Source organism: Tachypleus tridentatus, chromosome 8 (assembly GCF_004210375.1).
Source record: "Tachypleus tridentatus isolate NWPU-2018 chromosome 8, ASM421037v1, whole genome shotgun sequence".
NCBI lineage: Eukaryota > Metazoa > Arthropoda > Merostomata > Xiphosura > Limulidae > Tachypleus > Tachypleus tridentatus.
This window is the reverse complement of record NC_134832.1, coordinates 38503734-38521496: the sequence shown is the minus strand read 5'-3', so window position 1 is coordinate 38521496 and position 17763 is coordinate 38503734. Positions and strand designations below refer to the sequence as shown.

Below are 17763 nucleotides of genomic sequence, written 5' to 3'. Positions count from 1 at the left end.
TATTACAGTGAACAGTTTAATAAGAATTTGTGACCAGTAAAAATGTCTGTAAATTGATACTCAAAATTAAATTTTTAGATTTTTAAGAATATTTTATGACCAGGAAAGATGTAATTTAACTCTTACTTGATCAGTGTCAAGTTTAAAATTTTAGAATTTAGGATCATTTCTTGGAATACATTAAGTATGTTTATGTAGTGTTTACCCTCATTTGTATGAAATTGATTTTTTGTGAAGTTATTGTTTTGTGTTTTTCCTGTAACTGTATATCCCCAGAACATTTATCTCTTGATACTAAAAAAACATTTATAAAAACTTCTTTTCCTCCACTTCCCCAAAACTGATTTTATAATTTCACTCAATTTATTTAAATAAATATCATAAAAATACATTTTTGTAATTTTTTGCTAATTCATGACTTTTATTAAAACTAACTTAATACAATTTAATTATCCAATTATATTTACATATTTTATTAAGTTAACAGAAATTTGTGGAAAGGGAAATTTAAACTTAAACTGTTGATTTGTTTCTCTTCCAATTAAATACTGTATTTAATGAGTATTAATTTCAGTGTTAAATTTAAATTGATAAAATAAAGTGATGATAATTATAATGTGTATCTTGAATGTTATTATATATGAATTTCTAAAGTTTGCACTAGAAAAGAAAAATATTCTTGTTACATGTGTATAAATTATCTGTGCTAAAATGCTAATACTACAAACATTTTATGTCTACACCATCTGTTTGTAGCGTTCCTGTGTTTTCAAGTGGCTTGCAGCTATTTCTGTGGACATGACAAAAGAGGAGTTGACTAGGTGGCTTCCGCTAATGCTACCAACTCTATGTCGAGAACTATCAGATAACTCTTTACAAACAGGTAAAATAATCTCATGTTTTGTTTTAACACATAAAACATTGGTTGATGCCCAAATTGTGGATTAGAAACAAAAACTTAAAATTTTCCATAAAAAAGAATAAATTATCATTAAAGTGAATCTAACTATTATTAAAAATCAAATTATATTGTTGAATATTTGTATGTACTCCTCAAATTATAATATCGTATAACATTTTTTGCTATTGGTTCTTCACATGAGCTTACTAAATTTGCTTTACTAATTACGATGACAGAAAGTACAAACATAAAGAATTTTACTTTTTAACGTGGGTTAACTTTACATTAAACAAAGTATTTACATTAACAAGTGAATATAAATGCATGGTTTATTGCATATTAATCATTACTTACTTTCACTTGTGAAATACAAAAACAATTCAAGTAAAATACAAAGAGAAACCATTTATGTTTAACTGTAGGTTCTAGCACTGACAATCAGTTAAATCTAAAGGAAAGCCTTCTTTTTTATTTTTTGATGAAGCATTTTTTTATTCTGAGAATCTATAAGTGAAAGTAAAAGAGAATGTTTTAATATGTCGATAACACTAAAATTTGTACATATATAGATGGTGGTAAAAGGATTTTTTCTCATTACAAGAACAGACAACATATATATCATCAATTTTCACGAACAACTGTTATTTAAGTCATTCACAAGTCAAGTTTGTTTGGTGAAAACTAATAACATTTATTTCAACACCGTACTTTGGGAGATATGTTATTAAATTTACTCATATGACAAGGTGAGCCTAATAGTGTAGTCTGCTCATTGCTTTATAGTTTAATGTTGTCATTTAATCCTTATGTAGCACATCAAAATGTTAAGAGTAAGAAATTTTCTAGCAATAAAATCTTTAGTTCTAATATAATTTTTCTACATGAGGCTAGTAGAGGAACAATGACTAAAGACTGCTGTTTTAATTTATGCCACAGGTATAATTTTACAAAATGTAAGACGTAGGGTAGTCTCCCAACAAAAAGTTAGAAAAATTGACATTTTTTATTGAGATAAAAGGAATTTTGCACAGTCATAAAATTTGTTCAGTTAAATAGTTGGATCATTTCAAGTCTTTGAGCTCTTAATTATTAAAAACAAACTTAAATTAAAGGCTAATAGCCTTGTATGTGCGAACTTTATGCTGTATTTTTTACCTATAACACTTTAACAAAATGATGTAACTTTGATGCATTACTTAATAGTAAAGTCTCGTGTAATGTTAGGTAGGCTGACAATTGGAGCTTCGCCTAATACTACCTGTTACACAATTATTTATTTTATAAGCATGCAGTGAGTGAATGAAACACACAGGCACTAACAGGTTACAGTTAAAGCAAAGAATTCCAGAATACTACTTTTATTAACGTAGGGGTTACATTCAAACTCTTTTGTTACCATTAACACTTTTACTAAATAGTTGCTTAACTCTGTAGTACTTCATATGATAACCGTTGTTTAGCAATAATGGCATTAGAATACTTACAAAGAGTTAAAGTGAGAACTTTTGGTTGTCTTATTACAGCAATAGTCATGTGGAGGTAGTGCAGAGAACTTAGAGGCAATTTCTTTTCTCCAGGAGAAAGAGCTGACTTTTGGGTTGTTACGTGATGTTTTATTTGAATTTTCCTTACTATCCTCATGATCTATCAAATAGTATGCACAGTTACTTGCAAATAGTTCCGATACTTAATTGTTTAACTCTATTGTGATTGTGTGCAACAAAACAACGATTATCTATTGGTCATAAATAGAGTTGGTGTATCATCAGCCTCTTCTCTTGTATCTGTACTCATGTTATTGATACTTTATTAAAGTGCCAGCTGACTTCCTTTTTTAGTGGTTTTAAGTTCAAATAATTATCAATCATTCACAGCTTTATCCTATACTGCAGTGTCCATAGCTTGCATAACCCTTTAATTGACCTTGAAAGCATCAGCTCATTAGAGTTTAAACATACAATGGAAAGTTTCTTTGTGTTTATCTCAAGTCATCATTGTTGTATAATCATAAGTTTTTACATACTTCTGTACCTGCACTTCTCTTTATTATGTAAGGTTATCCAGCCATGCCTCACTCATGTAAAATTTCATGAACATTTCTGCTGTTACTGCAATGTTTATAAAAACATTTGAAATGCACATATAGGTTTTCCAAGCAGCTTCAATACAGTTTTTAACTTTGAAATAAGAACAGCATATTACACAAATTCTGGATGGGTTTCATTCGTCACGTGATACAATATCAATACTGTCTTTGTTTTTTAACAATCACAATATCCTCCTCTATTTCATGCATCAAGTACAAAGTAGGGATAAATGAATGAGAACTAATCTGGCAGGTTTCCAGTTTTAAAATATTTGAATAGATTTTTAGCAAGAATCTGTACTTAAGTGAGTTAATAACTGTTGAAACTGAATATTTCTATTTTAGTAATAATTTTACTGCAAGATGATTTGCTAGAAGTAACACGATCCTAATTAAACTTGCATTTAATACAGTAAGGTACTGATAGTGGTTTGAGGGCACAAACATCATGGGTGCATGCAAACATAAAAATAAATTGATTTCAGTTCATCAACTTCTATAAAAATGAGCATTAATATTACTTTAAATTCTGTAGTATACTACAACCTCAAAATTTACTCTCCTGTAATTTACATGTCTGCAAAAGTCCTTTAGTTTTTCTATCTTATTTAGAACATCATAAATCTAGTTGTATTGTCATTTGTAGTCGGAAAGATTAAGGAACTTTATTTCCTGGGGTCGTGCTTTTCATTATACTTTACCTAGTGTATGTATTCCATTACACATTTTCTACCTTGTCAGAACCAGGGAGAATTAATATTGTTTCGACAATCTTGGAGCAGATTTTTTTGGAGAATCAGACTTGCTGGTAATGTACCCTTTTTATTTCAGTGTTTTCTACCTCTTGATGATGTGTACCTTCTTTCAACTCCTTTGAAAAACAATGTTCAGTTATCATTTTACCTCAAGTAAATAAAACATTTTATTTTCATCTTGTCTTAAATATCATGTCATTTCTTCCATTTCACCTGTAACAAATTAACACAACTATCTGTATTTGTAGAGATTGCATGATTTGAAAAAGTTTTATCTTTAAAATTACCATGGTTCTACACCATGTAACAATATTTAGTATATTTTGAGCTATAGTAGTCCATCTTTATTTAAAAGTTGTAACTCAAAAATAATCTCAATTGATCTGAGAGTTATGGAAATAAGTACCCTGGGTCTGTATTTTTGAGTATTTCACTTAATAAAGAGGAAATAAAATGTTACATCCCTAGTTTTGATCTAGATAAATGCTAACATTACCCCTTTCCAATTTAAAAAGAAACGAGAGGACTACTATTCATTAATGATTCAAATGAGAATGTAAGGAAATTTGCAAGTCAATACTTAAATAAATGTGGTAAGTACAATATACTTTTACTAAACAGGAGGGTGGAAGTTTAGCAGTGTAAATTTAAAAAGTACATGCTTAAAAAGGGAAACGAGGGTTGATGATGCACAAAGGTGGGTATTTTCCAACACTGCATCTCTCTGTTAGTCCTACTGGCTAAACCCATGCAAGTGTCACTGTTGTTTTAAAGATGCTTACACTTATTCTCTTTACCTAACACTTTTATATTTTGTTTTCTCTCTCACACATTAGTTCCAGAGTTAAAGACATTAGCCCAGGAAGTGGTGGAGCTAATGCGTGGTGTAGTGGGAGTAGAAATTTTCACACGAGAGTATGCCCAAGTTCAAAGCTTTGTCGTTCAAAAACGAATCAAAAGAAAGAGAGAAAAAACACTTGAAGTATGTTTTAGTTTGTTATTATGCTCTTACCTTTTTAATCCCCAACTTACAATAATAGTTTTGAAAGTTTAGTATGCATGAGTTGTTTATTATAATCAGTTTTATTTAAAATTTAGTTTAGACAGCTGTGGATTACAATGTGAGTTTAACTCAGTAATTCTTTCTAGGCGGTTGTGAATCCAGAGAAAAGGGCATGGAAAAAGATGAAAAAACAAGTAAAGAAGAAAGAAGCTAAAAAACGTAGGATAGCAAACCAGAAAGGAAAGAAGCTAAAACAAAAACTTCGAGAAATGGCAATATTATAAGTTCATTTGTAAATGTTTAATTATCACATTCAAATTTATTGGTCTCTTCATTCTTTTATCCTTCAGATGTTACCTCAAACTGTACAACTGTTTTCTTGTTAAACAAATTCATGGAAATTCTTACAACAGCTTTAAAAAAAACTTGTTTTATTGCAATATGTTGTCTTATGTTTCTAATAGTTTGGCTAGTAAAATCTGGAAAACTTACTTCACATTATAAAGAAATACTAGAATGCTGCTAATTCCAGCTTTTAAACCCAAATTTGCAAGAGATTTATAATAAATTAGACCTCGTTATTGTCGATCAAGAGATGTACCATCTGATGACGTCGGCCAATTTTCTGTCGTCTAGCTGTTTGAAATTTCTTGGAGAAATCAGTGAAAAATAATAACCTAACACAGAATCAATAACAAAAGACATACCTGTGTATATTTTATCATTTTAACTGAACTGTAAAACAATATTTGGTAATTAAATTCCAATCATCAAGGAACTAGATTACATATTACAAAATTATACACACTTTTGACCCAGTTACACATTTATTTTCCTTTCTTTGAGCTTACACTTAATTCTGTCTTTAATTAGTTAGCATAAATAAGCATTCACATTATTTAGAGTCATTGCATTAACTACTAAAATTTATGCAAAAGGAAACAGTATTAAAAGTAATTATGTTTATAGTACCTTAAAACAAAAGACCCAAGATTAAGATGATTCTGGTTTACTGAACTGTGCTCTACTTGCAGATGCAGGTCTGCCTTTCTCATCTATTATATATGGTCCACTGTAATATCGCCATAAGACACTGGATCCCCTCTTAAGTTGACTCTTTAAAATTGAAATTCATAAAATATAGTTTAGTATTATAAAAAGTAAGCATTTTTTCTATTTTCCTTTCTTTGAGCTTAAACTTGATTCTTTCTTTAATTAGTTAGCATAAATAAGCCTTAGTCATTCACTGCTGACTGTTTTTTGTTTTGTTTGTACAATGTTAAAAATACATAAACATAAAACCAATAACAAAGAGGTGATATCAAAGATAAAAGAGAAGTATGAAAACACAAGGATACATTTAGCTAGGAAGCACATATATACCAAAAGTGTGTCAAATGAATATATAGATAAAGTACAAAAGTCTCATACCCAACTATATTGACAGGGAACCTGTTTTCAAAGCTGAAGCATTCATATTATAAGATGGTTTGCATCCCAAAACCTTTAACAAACTTGTTTTCAACTATACACAAAACATTCTAAAAACATTGTGAGTAATCCATTTAGACTCTGACTCATTAATATAATCAATGTTTAATAGAACTTGTCAGCAAGACAAAAGCCTAACAATATAAAAAAAAAAAGGAATTCATGATGAACTTCTGCCATAAATAAAAAATATGATACTTCCATTATATTTTTAATTTGATATATTAGCTTGCTTTTGTGGAAACTGGATTGTGTACTACAGAATAACCAGCAATATTTGTTCACAAGAAAATGTATTGAACTTTATCTTTCTTGGTCAACAAAGTATTCATATTCACTTGCATTAATCTCGGTGTCTGTGAATGTCAAACATGAATAGTTGAAGTCAGTTACCTGAACATTTTGATTCTTGCTTTCATATGCTTCTTTAATATGTATAGTAAAGTAGCTGTAGCAAGTAAGTAACAAAGCAGTAATGCTTTTTACATAACTGTTGTCAACATATAAATATTAATTCACTCATTATGCAGCACATTAAAAGATATATATCACACTTTCAAATCTGGTTTTAAATGTTGAAACTTCAATGTGATTTACAAGACAATGTTTCGACCTTCCTAGGTCATCTTCAGGTTAAGAAGATGACCTACGACGGTCGAAACGTTGTCCCGTTCTGAGATACAAGGATATAGACAGCCTTCCAATTGTAGGTCAGGTAACAATGTTTGAGTGAGAATGAATAATCACTTGGTACCACTTGTCACTCTGGATATATCAGACATTACCCGTTATGTAAAGAACATTAGCTTTAAACAGTCTGGTACACAATCTTGAAAAAGTCGGTTTTAGAGAGAGATAGAACAGTTCCACACTGGTAAAAGTGTCCATCTATTCTCAACCAAGTATATACACACCATTTGCTTGTATTTGATATAATAAAGAATTTTCATTGTGTCCTGTCTCTCTATTTCATTCTCAGTTATTCAGAACTACTCTATAATAGATATATTATTCAGCAGACCCATCCTATATATTCTAAGAAAAATCAGGCTGGATTCAGTATGCCATAAAAAACATTGTCTTTGTACATTAAATAAAACATTAATGTTTTTTTTTTGTTTTGTTTTTCTTACAATTTTCACTACTTACACAACAAAAGTGTGTTTAAAATATGCTAGAAACAATACTACAACTCACATTATTTTCACTATGGAACTAATTGCACTTAATTTGTAGAAACATGAAACAGTAATTTCACTATTATTCTCAACTTACAATAGCCTTAAGATGAGACCAGCAGTCAGTCCAACTAGCATAAATTGGCATATTTGGTGGCATTCCTGCAGCAAGCCTATCTCATGTTATTGGAGGCAGAAAAGTAAAATCATTATTCATTATACAGCTAAAATGATTTAATTATCAACATTTTCTAAAAACATTTGGTAAAATAACATTATTAAAAAGATTTAATATTTCTGCTTTTGTGTTTATTAACGACAGTAAGGATACTTCCTACCACAGCAATATTTGTGGTTAAATCAGCATATAGGCCATGGTTTGATATGTCAGTAAATGTTCACATCATTTAATCATCAGATCACAATTTAATAAGAATCACAACATTAACATAAGAGTACAATTTTCTAAATAAATGTATATTCCTTAGGCAACATGTAATTAACTATTTCTTACGTTATTTATAAAGAAACTGCTATAGCACTAAGTGAGAAACTTACTGAAGTGAATAACTAATCCAGAAACAGAGTAATAGCAGCTTTTGCATAGGCAAGTTCTGATATTAACATAAACATCTCAACCCATTATATCTAGTCATCATCATGTAAGAGTTACCTGATGATGGCCTAATACTGTGGATTAAAATAATATCATTAAAATTAAAACTTGCCTACTGCAAAAGTTGCAATAGTGTTTACTTTATTCCTATGAAATAGCACTGGGTTATGGCTTTTGCAAGCATTATAGTCTAACATCAATGCAAACTAATTTACATTACTGAAAAAAGATACAGAGAAGTATATCTTAGCTTGTAACTGCAATTCTGAAGAGTAGTTTCACAAAAAGTCAAAGATGAATAAAATACGTTCCTCTCTATTTTTCAACATTAATCTGCAGTCTATAAACTTTGCAACATATTCTTTATTAGATCAAATATATCATTTTTATATATCAATAACTATTGTCTTTAACATTTTTAGGCTAACTATACATTCCATACAGAAAGGTAAAAAAATCATTATACAAAAACTACCCAGTGCTTTAATCTGCTTAGACTGTATATCAGTAAAAAGTAACTTAAACAATACTGTATCTTCTGCATGTAAGGTAACATGAAACTGGGTTATCTTATAAGTTTGTTGTTTGTGACATATTTGTCAGTTTATGCATAAGTGTGGGTAAATAAAATTCAATGTCTGTAATGTAACTCCTCCTAAACAGTACAAAATGGATTGTCTTGGGGTGGAGGATTGCACAAAGGTAAAAATTTTTACATCACTCCATGAAGAACGTGGGGATTTCCCCCAAAACCCCTTATCCTAAACTGCTGGGTTAACCAACTTTTAAATATTACTCATCTCAGCCCTGAGGTTTGCAAAAATGTCAAAGTTTTCACCCAAATCCTTAAGGAACCTAAATCTTTTGCAAACCCATTTTGTCTGGAATTCTCCATAAGCAGACCACAGATTTGGCTCTGATTAACTTTAAAGTATGAAAATAAATAGTCAACACCCATAACTTGGTTAACCTATGCAACTGACAACTTATTTTATGATACAGATTTCAATGTAAAATGAACTGCATAAATTGGTTGTTAAAAGTAGACATGTCAATGTAAAGGTATTTTGAATAAATGTAAGGATTTACAGAATTGTGATGACAAAATAGTTTGAATTAATGGTGTATACTTGCTTTATTATACATAACAGTTTAAGACTACTGTTACACAAATCTACGCATCTATCAGTGTAAGGCAGTCTATACGGTGTAGAGCATTAACATATTTTTTCTAATAAAAAGTATAAGTAAAGCATTTTAGTTTTACTCATTAAAGTTAACTTATATGAGATTTAAAGAATATATAGCATTTTGCTACGATTTAGTATTTTAACCTGTTTATCATACAAGCTGTTAAATATAATAAAAATAAATAGGAAACCCAATATATCATTTGAATGGACTTTATTTTTAGTGCCTTAAAAAGTGTAGTGTATATTTATATAAAAACGGCTAGTTTGGGTTGAGAAAATTTTTTATGCAAAGGAGCGAACAACATTTCGACCTTCTTCGGTCATTGTTGTTTGCTCCTCTGCATAAAAAATTTTCTCAATCCAAACCAGCCATTTTCACATATACATTTTTATCTATACAAGCGAGTTTTCTCGTCATCCCTGATGCACTGTATATTGTTATTAGCATACATTGTGAATGAGGATAAATGTATACCAATGTAAGCACAACTCAAATAATGAAGATAATGAGACACAAAGCGACACCCAAGCATGATGCACCCAAACGTGTGTATTGGTATTCCTTCTGTTTACACTTCAAAACAGTTAGCCTCAAAGCTTATAGGAATTGTCTTTAGATACTTTGGGCATAATTTTGACAGTGCATTTTAAATAGTAGTGAATCATCTTCTGCTTAAAATTTTGTCAAGATAATGGCATTTCTAACTCTGTCTCGAGTTCAAGATTGTTTAGTTGTTTTAAAAGGTTACCACGATTTTAAGCTTGTTTATTATGTAGTGTCAGTGGTGACATGATAAAGGTTTTTGAATATTTCATTAAATCTTTTAAAAAAGATAAGGCATACTCTAAAACACTATTTTTAAATTATATCTATAATGATAATATACTATATTTACATAAGAAATGTCCGAGTGGAATACAGCATTAGATTGGAATACAGCACCACAGAAAAATCAATATGACAAACTGCATAACTGTCACTGACTTTTGATGCAATGGCTGGATATTTTGCACTATACTCTTTCCTAACTTTTTGATTCACAGTTTTAGATTTGCCAGAAACAAGACAATCTGGTAAACGAGGCTTCTTTTTTTTTCATCTTGAGAAAACGAAAAATACCCGCTGATTGGCTGACAAGCACTAATGATGTAACTATGGATTCCCCCACCTACCTAGTACGGAAAAGCACTGCACTCAAACTATTGGTAGATGTCGGAGATACAAATATTTTTTATTATTTCAAGCACAAACATGATTATCGCAAGTAGCCATTTGGACTATGTCTTATTTATTATCAAAATTTATTTGTATCTCACTAGAAATTTTCTTTTCACCCCTTTCAACCCTGGGGGAACAATTTATCACTTTATTGTATAGGCCTATTATATAATAACTTGGGAGTATAATCGTAATGTATACACCAAAATTGTAATGATTATGTTCAAATCATAATGATTGGCATCTCTGCTACAGTAAATATGTCAAGAGACATTTATGTAATTTTCGTTAATACTGTAGGGCAAGCATTAAAAGTCATCATTAATTATTCTTCTGTAGATTGTGTCACAAGATGGAGGGTAATGATTTATTTTGGAAGGTGTGGTAAACAAGCACAATTACTAAATGCTCACACAAACCTCCACTGTATTATTCTCCTTTTAACTAATACAATATAATGTTTAGAGACAACAGGGGACCTATTGGTCCATTTAAGCTGTCCCTCCTCTAAGTCAAACCAAAAGTATTAATTAAAGTGAAATAAAATATTTAAAACCAGCCCTTAAGAGTCATATATCCTTCAAGCTTTCTTTTAAATTCAGTCAAATATGTTACCTCTACATCTGAAAGCAACCCATTCCATAAGCTAATCACCCTACTTGAAAAATCAAGTTGTCTTAGCTGAAGACAGCTTCTACTTTGCCCATATCTATATTTGTGTCCCTTAGTTCAATCATTCTCACTGTTAAGTATAAAAAATATTAGAGAAGTTTTATGGATCTTAATCTCTACTCATATGACAACTCATCCATCCTATGTACCATTTTAGTTACTCTCCTCTGAACTCTTTTCAATGATCATTGTCTTTCCTAAGGTAAGGAGCCATATACTGTACATGATACTTCAAATATGACCTACCATTGACCTATACAATGAAATTATAACCTCTTTGGAATTGTATTCAATATTTCTGTAGATACTACATAAAATCCTACTTCCCTACCACTAGCAACAGCACACTGCTTGGATGGCTTGAGAGAATGATCAATCATTACACCAAAATCAGTTTCATTCATTACACTCTTAAGGTTATTCCCATCCAAATTATACATATAATTCAAATTATGATAACCCACATGCAATATGTTGCATTTATAATTAAGACCCATCTGCCATTTACTTGTCCAACTCACTAAAAAATCAAAATCATTTTGTAAAGCAGCAGCATGCAAGATATTGATATCATCAGACAATTTAGATAATTTATTAACCATTCCTTCATATATGGTATTGATGTAAATCAAAGGAGCAATGGTCCAAAAGACTAAACCCTGCAACATTAATCCAGTCTGACTGAGCTCCATTTCTAATAACACTATGCTTCTTCCATTAAGCCACTCTTGTACCTAGATTAGTTACCTTATACTCCACACCTACAGATATTTCTCTACAATCTTTTTATATGGCACTTTGTCAAATGCTTTTTTTTAAAAATCCAGATACACCATGTCTCCACCTGTAACTTCATCTACATACACAGTAGCATTTACAAAGCATGTAAAAAAATGATAAGATTTTCCCTCATTGAAACCATATTAACTATCCGATACAATTCTAAACATTGTTAAATGACTTTTGCAAAGTATCTGTTATCAGACATTCCACAACTTTACCCACAACTAATAGGCATAATTACTGGAACAACTTTTATTACCTCCCTTGAAGATAGGAGTAACATTGGCTAATTCTCAATCTGTTGTTATTTGTCCACTATTCAAGGACTTACAAAAGTGTGATAAATGGCTCACATATCTAACCTTTCTTTTCATCTACCAGTTGTTCAAGATTAGGAATACTGCTTGTCTTCATTAAAAAAAAAAAAAAAAACTGAAGTAAAAGCAGAATTTAATAACATAACCTAGTTAATTCATAATCAGATACAAGCCGTCCTTTGTCATCCCTGGAAGGTTCTTTCCCCATTCTGAGATTTTGTTTACCCCTATTGTATTTTAAAAATCTTACTGATAAATTTTGTTTTCAGCTACATTTTTCATACACCCTTTTGGATGTCTTAATTTCCTGTTTGACAATATTCTTGATCTTCAATAATACCAGTCAATTTAAACTTCTTAAATTTGTGATGCTTTTCTTTAATTGTATTTCTAATACCCTTTGTGAGCCAACCTGATTTTTGACTTGCAGCTACCCTTTTCTTTCTGTAAAGAATATATTTGTTTGGAACATTAAAAAAAATTTCTTCAAAAATTTTCCACATTTGCTCAGTGTCTCCAAATAATTTAGCTGCTTAGTTCACAGCAGACAATTATTATTGTATCCCTTCTAAATTTGCTTTTTTTGAAATTTGGAATTAAACATTATTTCCAATTTCATATGCAGCAAAACAAACATAATACAACAATGTCCATTTGAAACTAGGCATTTCCCAATTTCCAACCTATCAACCATTTCTACGTAACAAGTTAAAAATAAATCAATCTTGAACAATTTCCAGAAATCTTTCTCCCTCATGGTTTGACCTTAGAATTTCCCAATCAATGTCTGAAATTAAAATCACCCATAATTATGACTTAATTAACAGTATAGATCTTAATCTCACTGTAAAGTCTCTTACTAATTTCATCAGTTTCACCTGGTGATCTGTAATAAATTCCAACTGAGAGCTTTTCCCTTGATATTCACAAACAGAAACCCAAATGGATTCAATCTCCTTTCTATTATCTTAAGTATTCTCAAATTCAACAGAATGTAACACACAAATTACATAAAGAGCCTCTCTCACCCCTTTCTTTACTACTGTAGCTATTAAATAACCTATAACCATGTATTTCAAAAGAAATTTCTGTCATCAAACTCATCTATGTTTAATCATAGTTTCAGTTATTCCCATTATATCAAAATATCCCATTCCTACAAACCAGTGCTTTAGTCATCTAATTTATTTCTTATACTTCTGGCATTTCAATAGAAACAATTAAGCCTATTCTTATAACTACTTTTATACTGATTTCCTATGCTAAACTTTCCTTTAATCTCAATTTTGTTTCATTTAGTTTATTGTTTCATTCACCACTATCTAGCCCTAATTTAAAATTTCCCTTACAGCTCAGTTAATAGCCCTTGCAAACATGCCAGATCCTTTCCTATTTAAGTGTAAACATTCCATTCCAGAAAGTTCCCTCCTACAACTGAACTGATCCACAAGTCCAACCAGCTAACCTTCTCATCCTTACATATTAATTTCAGATATTTCGCCCTGGTGACCTAATTCAAAATTTTTTTCTGAACAATTATTCACAATTATTTTATGGCTTTTATCTTTAAATATAATAATACGAGACAAGAAGTATCACTAACCCACAGTTGTTGACAGCCATTACATTGCTAACCAGGCTAAAAGGGTAAGCAACAGCAGTTGACAGGTACTGCAAGTGGGAAAAATATAAAAAAATGACTATGAAAGATACATAAAGTTAAACAGTCTGAAGAATAAGCATACAAACTTGTCTGACAAAAATTGATATTAAACATACTATGCATTTATATTATAAAAATATTTAAGTGTAACAAAAAGTTGAACATACAAATGTGTATAGAAAAATTCTGTGCATATTTGAAATTACAAGCAATAAAATTTTAAAGATGTTGGTAAAAATAATTCTATGGATGTTTATCTATATTCTGACATGCATTTCTGATGTCTAACTAGTTTTATGAAAAACTATTTCTGAAAAACTGTTTTTGTACATATTGCAAAATTATCTGTAAAAGTAATGTAGTCTGCTGCTAAGTTCCTTAAAATACTTTTATTTCATTAATAAAATCATTATTACAAGCAACTATGAATGTGTAATATATATTTAACTAATATAATACTTTTTAAAAATTTCACATCTCTTGAAATTTCTAAAACCAGCATAAAAGCCCTTTTGTTTGTTTTTGAATGTTGTACAAAGCTACAAAAAGGCTATCTCTGCTAGTTATCTCTAATTTAGCAGTGTAAGACTGAAGGGAAGGCAGTTAGTTATCACTACACATTGCCAACTCTTGGGCGAGTCTTTTACCAATCAACAGGATTGACCATCACATTATAATGCTCCCACAGCTGAAAGGTTTGGTGAAAGTGGGATTCGAACCCATGACCCTCAGATTATGATTCAAAAGCTTTGATCACCTGACCATGTTAGGCCAAAAGCTCTTTTAAAATTATCTAACTGAGAAAAAAGATATACTTCTAATCACCCTGTATACAATTGCAGTACAAAGATAGTTTACTGCTTATGAAAATTTTGTTTTACTTCAAGGCTATTAAGAATTTTAAAATACTAATATTCTTTTAACTCTTTTAGGAAAGAAAGCTAAATAGTAAATTAACAAGTAAGCTTACTTTTAAATATTGTATTCAGTACCATTCAGCTATTTAATTACTTTAAAAATTTAGTTTTAATTATTCTAAGAAAGTTAACATTTTTCTTACCTTTAAAATGGATTTCTGATAAATACTCACCTCTTAACACAGAAGAGTTTTATCTCTTGCATTTGTGCAATTTGCCAAAGAGATATGCAAACTACCACTCTTTAAAACTCCCACCTAATTTCATATGAAACCACTTAAACTTGCACCACTCTATGATGTAATCATGCAGCAGAACTCTTCTCCAACACAAATGCGACATACCTACATGCATAATGAATCCTCATACTTTGGTGAAGCAAAAAACAAAATGCACAAATGAAGAGTGGGGAAAATACATAGGAATATATGTATCAAGGTAAGTACCTATTGGAAACACATTTCCAGATAAAGAAAATGTTAGCTTCCAAAACAAATACCTTCACACACACAGAACAGCTAGAACCCCATATTGAAATGGTAAGGTTCCAAAGCAAGGATTACCTAGGTGGACACCTTTTCAGAAAGCAATTGAAGGAAGCTCATATGGTGTAACACTCATATGGCAAGAGTTCTGTAGTGGGTGGTTGGCATTTATCTGTGCAAATCAACTAGGCTATCTGTGCCACACAACCAGTAAAAAAAAAAATATATATATTAAATTTATTGTAAAAATAAAGAGTTAAAACAATGTCCAAAATTTAGATAAAAGAGTTAAATCAAATTAAAAAGACTGATGGATCATGAAAAGCTAAAAACATAAGCAAGTTGGACAATGTCACCATCACAAGTGACACTGTCCATTATCAGAGGGTAAATCCATAGAAAATACGTCTCAAATGGTGCCATCACTTATGGTCATAATGACAGCATGACAATAAATGTGGGTTATTGTGGCGTGAGTGTCACAAAGGCCACACATTGGTGGATCAGCCATAGATAAAACAAAACAAGGAGTTAAAAAAAAACAACTGTGGCCAATGTGTAGCCTAATTATGACAACTTCCTCCCTCAAATTATTACAAAAACAAGATGGCTAAAAACAACAGAATATTTTATTTGGAAAAAGTTTGTTATGATGTTGCTCACTCCAAGTTGACTGCCAGCTAGTACAAAGCCAAGCCTTCAATACAGGGCCATAATCCATATACAGGATAGGCACAGCTTTGACAATACCAGAGCAGATGAATTTAGCTGCAGTGTCAGAAAGCTTGTTCCCACAAATATCAACATGGTAAGGTTTTCAAAAGAATTCAATATGGATGGAAGATAAAGAAATATGGGCCAGTCATTTTTGAATATCAACAACAACAAGGTGAGAACTAACACCAAGTGATTCCAGGGCCAGTAAAGAATTAGGAGAGTCAGCATAAATAGTAAATCTGTATGCTGCATAGCTTCTACATGATCCAGGGCAAGAGAAATGACATACAACTCTGTAGTGAACACAAAAACTGTAGAGGAGATCCTGCAAGCAATCACTGAATAACAATAAACCATGGCAGATCCCACAGTGTCACCTGAATTTGAATCATCCATGTAAACTGGAATGGAAGAATGTTCAGCAAAGAGAAGACAGTACTTTCCATAGGGTGTATCCACCTGCCTCAGTTGGCTCAAAAATGCTCAAAAATTATACATCACCAATAAAAAACCAAGGTTTACATCTACCAAGTTACACATTGCATACCATCGTGTTCTGGTCATATAATCGTCAGTGTCACTCATGAGAAAGCCAATGATCAGCTTAGAGGAATTTGTTGAAATAGTTATAAAACCAGAAAAATTGTCATATGTAGAGGAAATTATCTGCTTTTTTGTATGTTATTAGTCTATGTTCTGTGGTGCATTATTTGATTAAACAATTTTTTTTAATTACAACTATTACTATAAAAAATGTAGAGTTAAATGTCATTGACAGTTAACAGCAAAAAAAATATGGATAGGTACTTTATTTCTCACTTTCCTGTTTACTTTTTATGCAAATAATTTTTTCCAGTTTATTATTATGTGAGTGACTAAAATGTAAAAATATGGATCTATTTATATTAGTTAAGATTTGATTAGCTAAAATAAAGAATATGTTTAAAATGTTTCATGAAGCACACCCAATAACAGCTTTTGTGTAATATCATAGTATGATGTGAGCTGCACATTGTCCAAGTGATCTACAACTTATAATGGTGCAAGTAGTGGTTAGAAATGGTTCAAAGGGCAAGAAAACACTAAAATCCAAACATAAATAGATGTATACTATTGAGTTTAAAGTTATTTAGGATAAACAAGTTGTTTCGTGTGATAATTAGAAATAATTCTAGAAGGAAATATATATAAATTAGATTAATTTCTGTTTTTGAGATGAAAAAAAATATTTTAATTTTATTGTGGAACTCACTTTGTACATAGAATATTCCAAATAAATACTTCATACAGTCACTGACAAATCTTTAAGTTTATTAAAAATACTTCATTAAAAATTAGATTGTTTTAAATGTGACACTTACAATACTACATTACTGAAAGGTTGCCAAGTTCTGTGAAGGTGTACACACAGTGTTAAAAGTTAGTAGTATAAAATCTAGGAAGATTTTAGAAGAGTGCAAAGAGATTATGTGGTCGGGCAAATTGACAGTTAAATTGTGAATTCATACCGAGTATGTTAAAACTCAATCAAGTGAAAACATGAAAACTAAAAAAGTTGCAAATCTCAATAAATTCAAAACACCTGTTCACAACAGTGCCCACAAAAATATGAAGATTTATGAATGTGAATATAGAAGAAAACAATGTATATGAAAGTGTGTAACACTCCTACTGAGTGTCTGCTGTATAATGTCATGCAGCATGAGTGCAAATTTACAGTTTCATGAGAGATTATGTAGGAGTTTTCTGAAGACTGGTAACTTGAAA

General features: G+C 30.7%; 2 protein-coding genes across 8 annotated transcripts in view; one reads left to right on the top strand and one right to left on the bottom strand.

The window, feature by feature from the left end:
- Positions 1 to 5424, top strand: part of LOC143222206 (small subunit processome component 20 homolog) — a 187109-nt gene extending 181685 nt beyond the window's left edge. For 2 of the 3 annotated variants that reach the window (XM_076448333.1, XM_076448334.1), the window contains 3 exons: positions 757 to 883; positions 4579 to 4724; positions 4892 to 5424. In XM_076448333.1, coding sequence (XP_076304448.1) covers positions 757 to 883; positions 4579 to 4724; positions 4892 to 5029 — 411 coding nt within the window. In that variant the 3' untranslated portion in view covers positions 5030 to 5424. Of the gene's footprint in view, positions 1 to 756; positions 884 to 3818; positions 3896 to 4578; positions 4725 to 4891 lie in introns of those variants that run through there. The other variant, XR_013012094.1, reaches the window with a different exon arrangement.
- Positions 5160 to 17763, bottom strand: part of LOC143222207 (mitochondrial carrier homolog 2-like) — a 61002-nt gene continuing 48398 nt past the window's right edge. Inside the window, exons 9-12 of one of the 5 annotated variants that reach the window (XM_076448335.1) lie at positions 13818 to 13885; positions 7512 to 7587; positions 5718 to 5861; positions 5160 to 5422 (exon numbers count right to left, since the gene is read on the bottom strand). In XM_076448335.1, coding sequence (XP_076304450.1) covers positions 5739 to 5861; positions 7512 to 7587; positions 13818 to 13885 — 267 coding nt within the window. In that variant the 3' untranslated portion in view covers positions 5160 to 5422; positions 5718 to 5738. Of the gene's footprint in view, positions 5423 to 5553; positions 5862 to 7511; positions 7588 to 13817; positions 13886 to 17763 lie in introns of those variants that run through there. The other 4 variants (XM_076448336.1, XR_013012097.1, XR_013012096.1 and 1 more) reach the window with 4 other exon arrangements.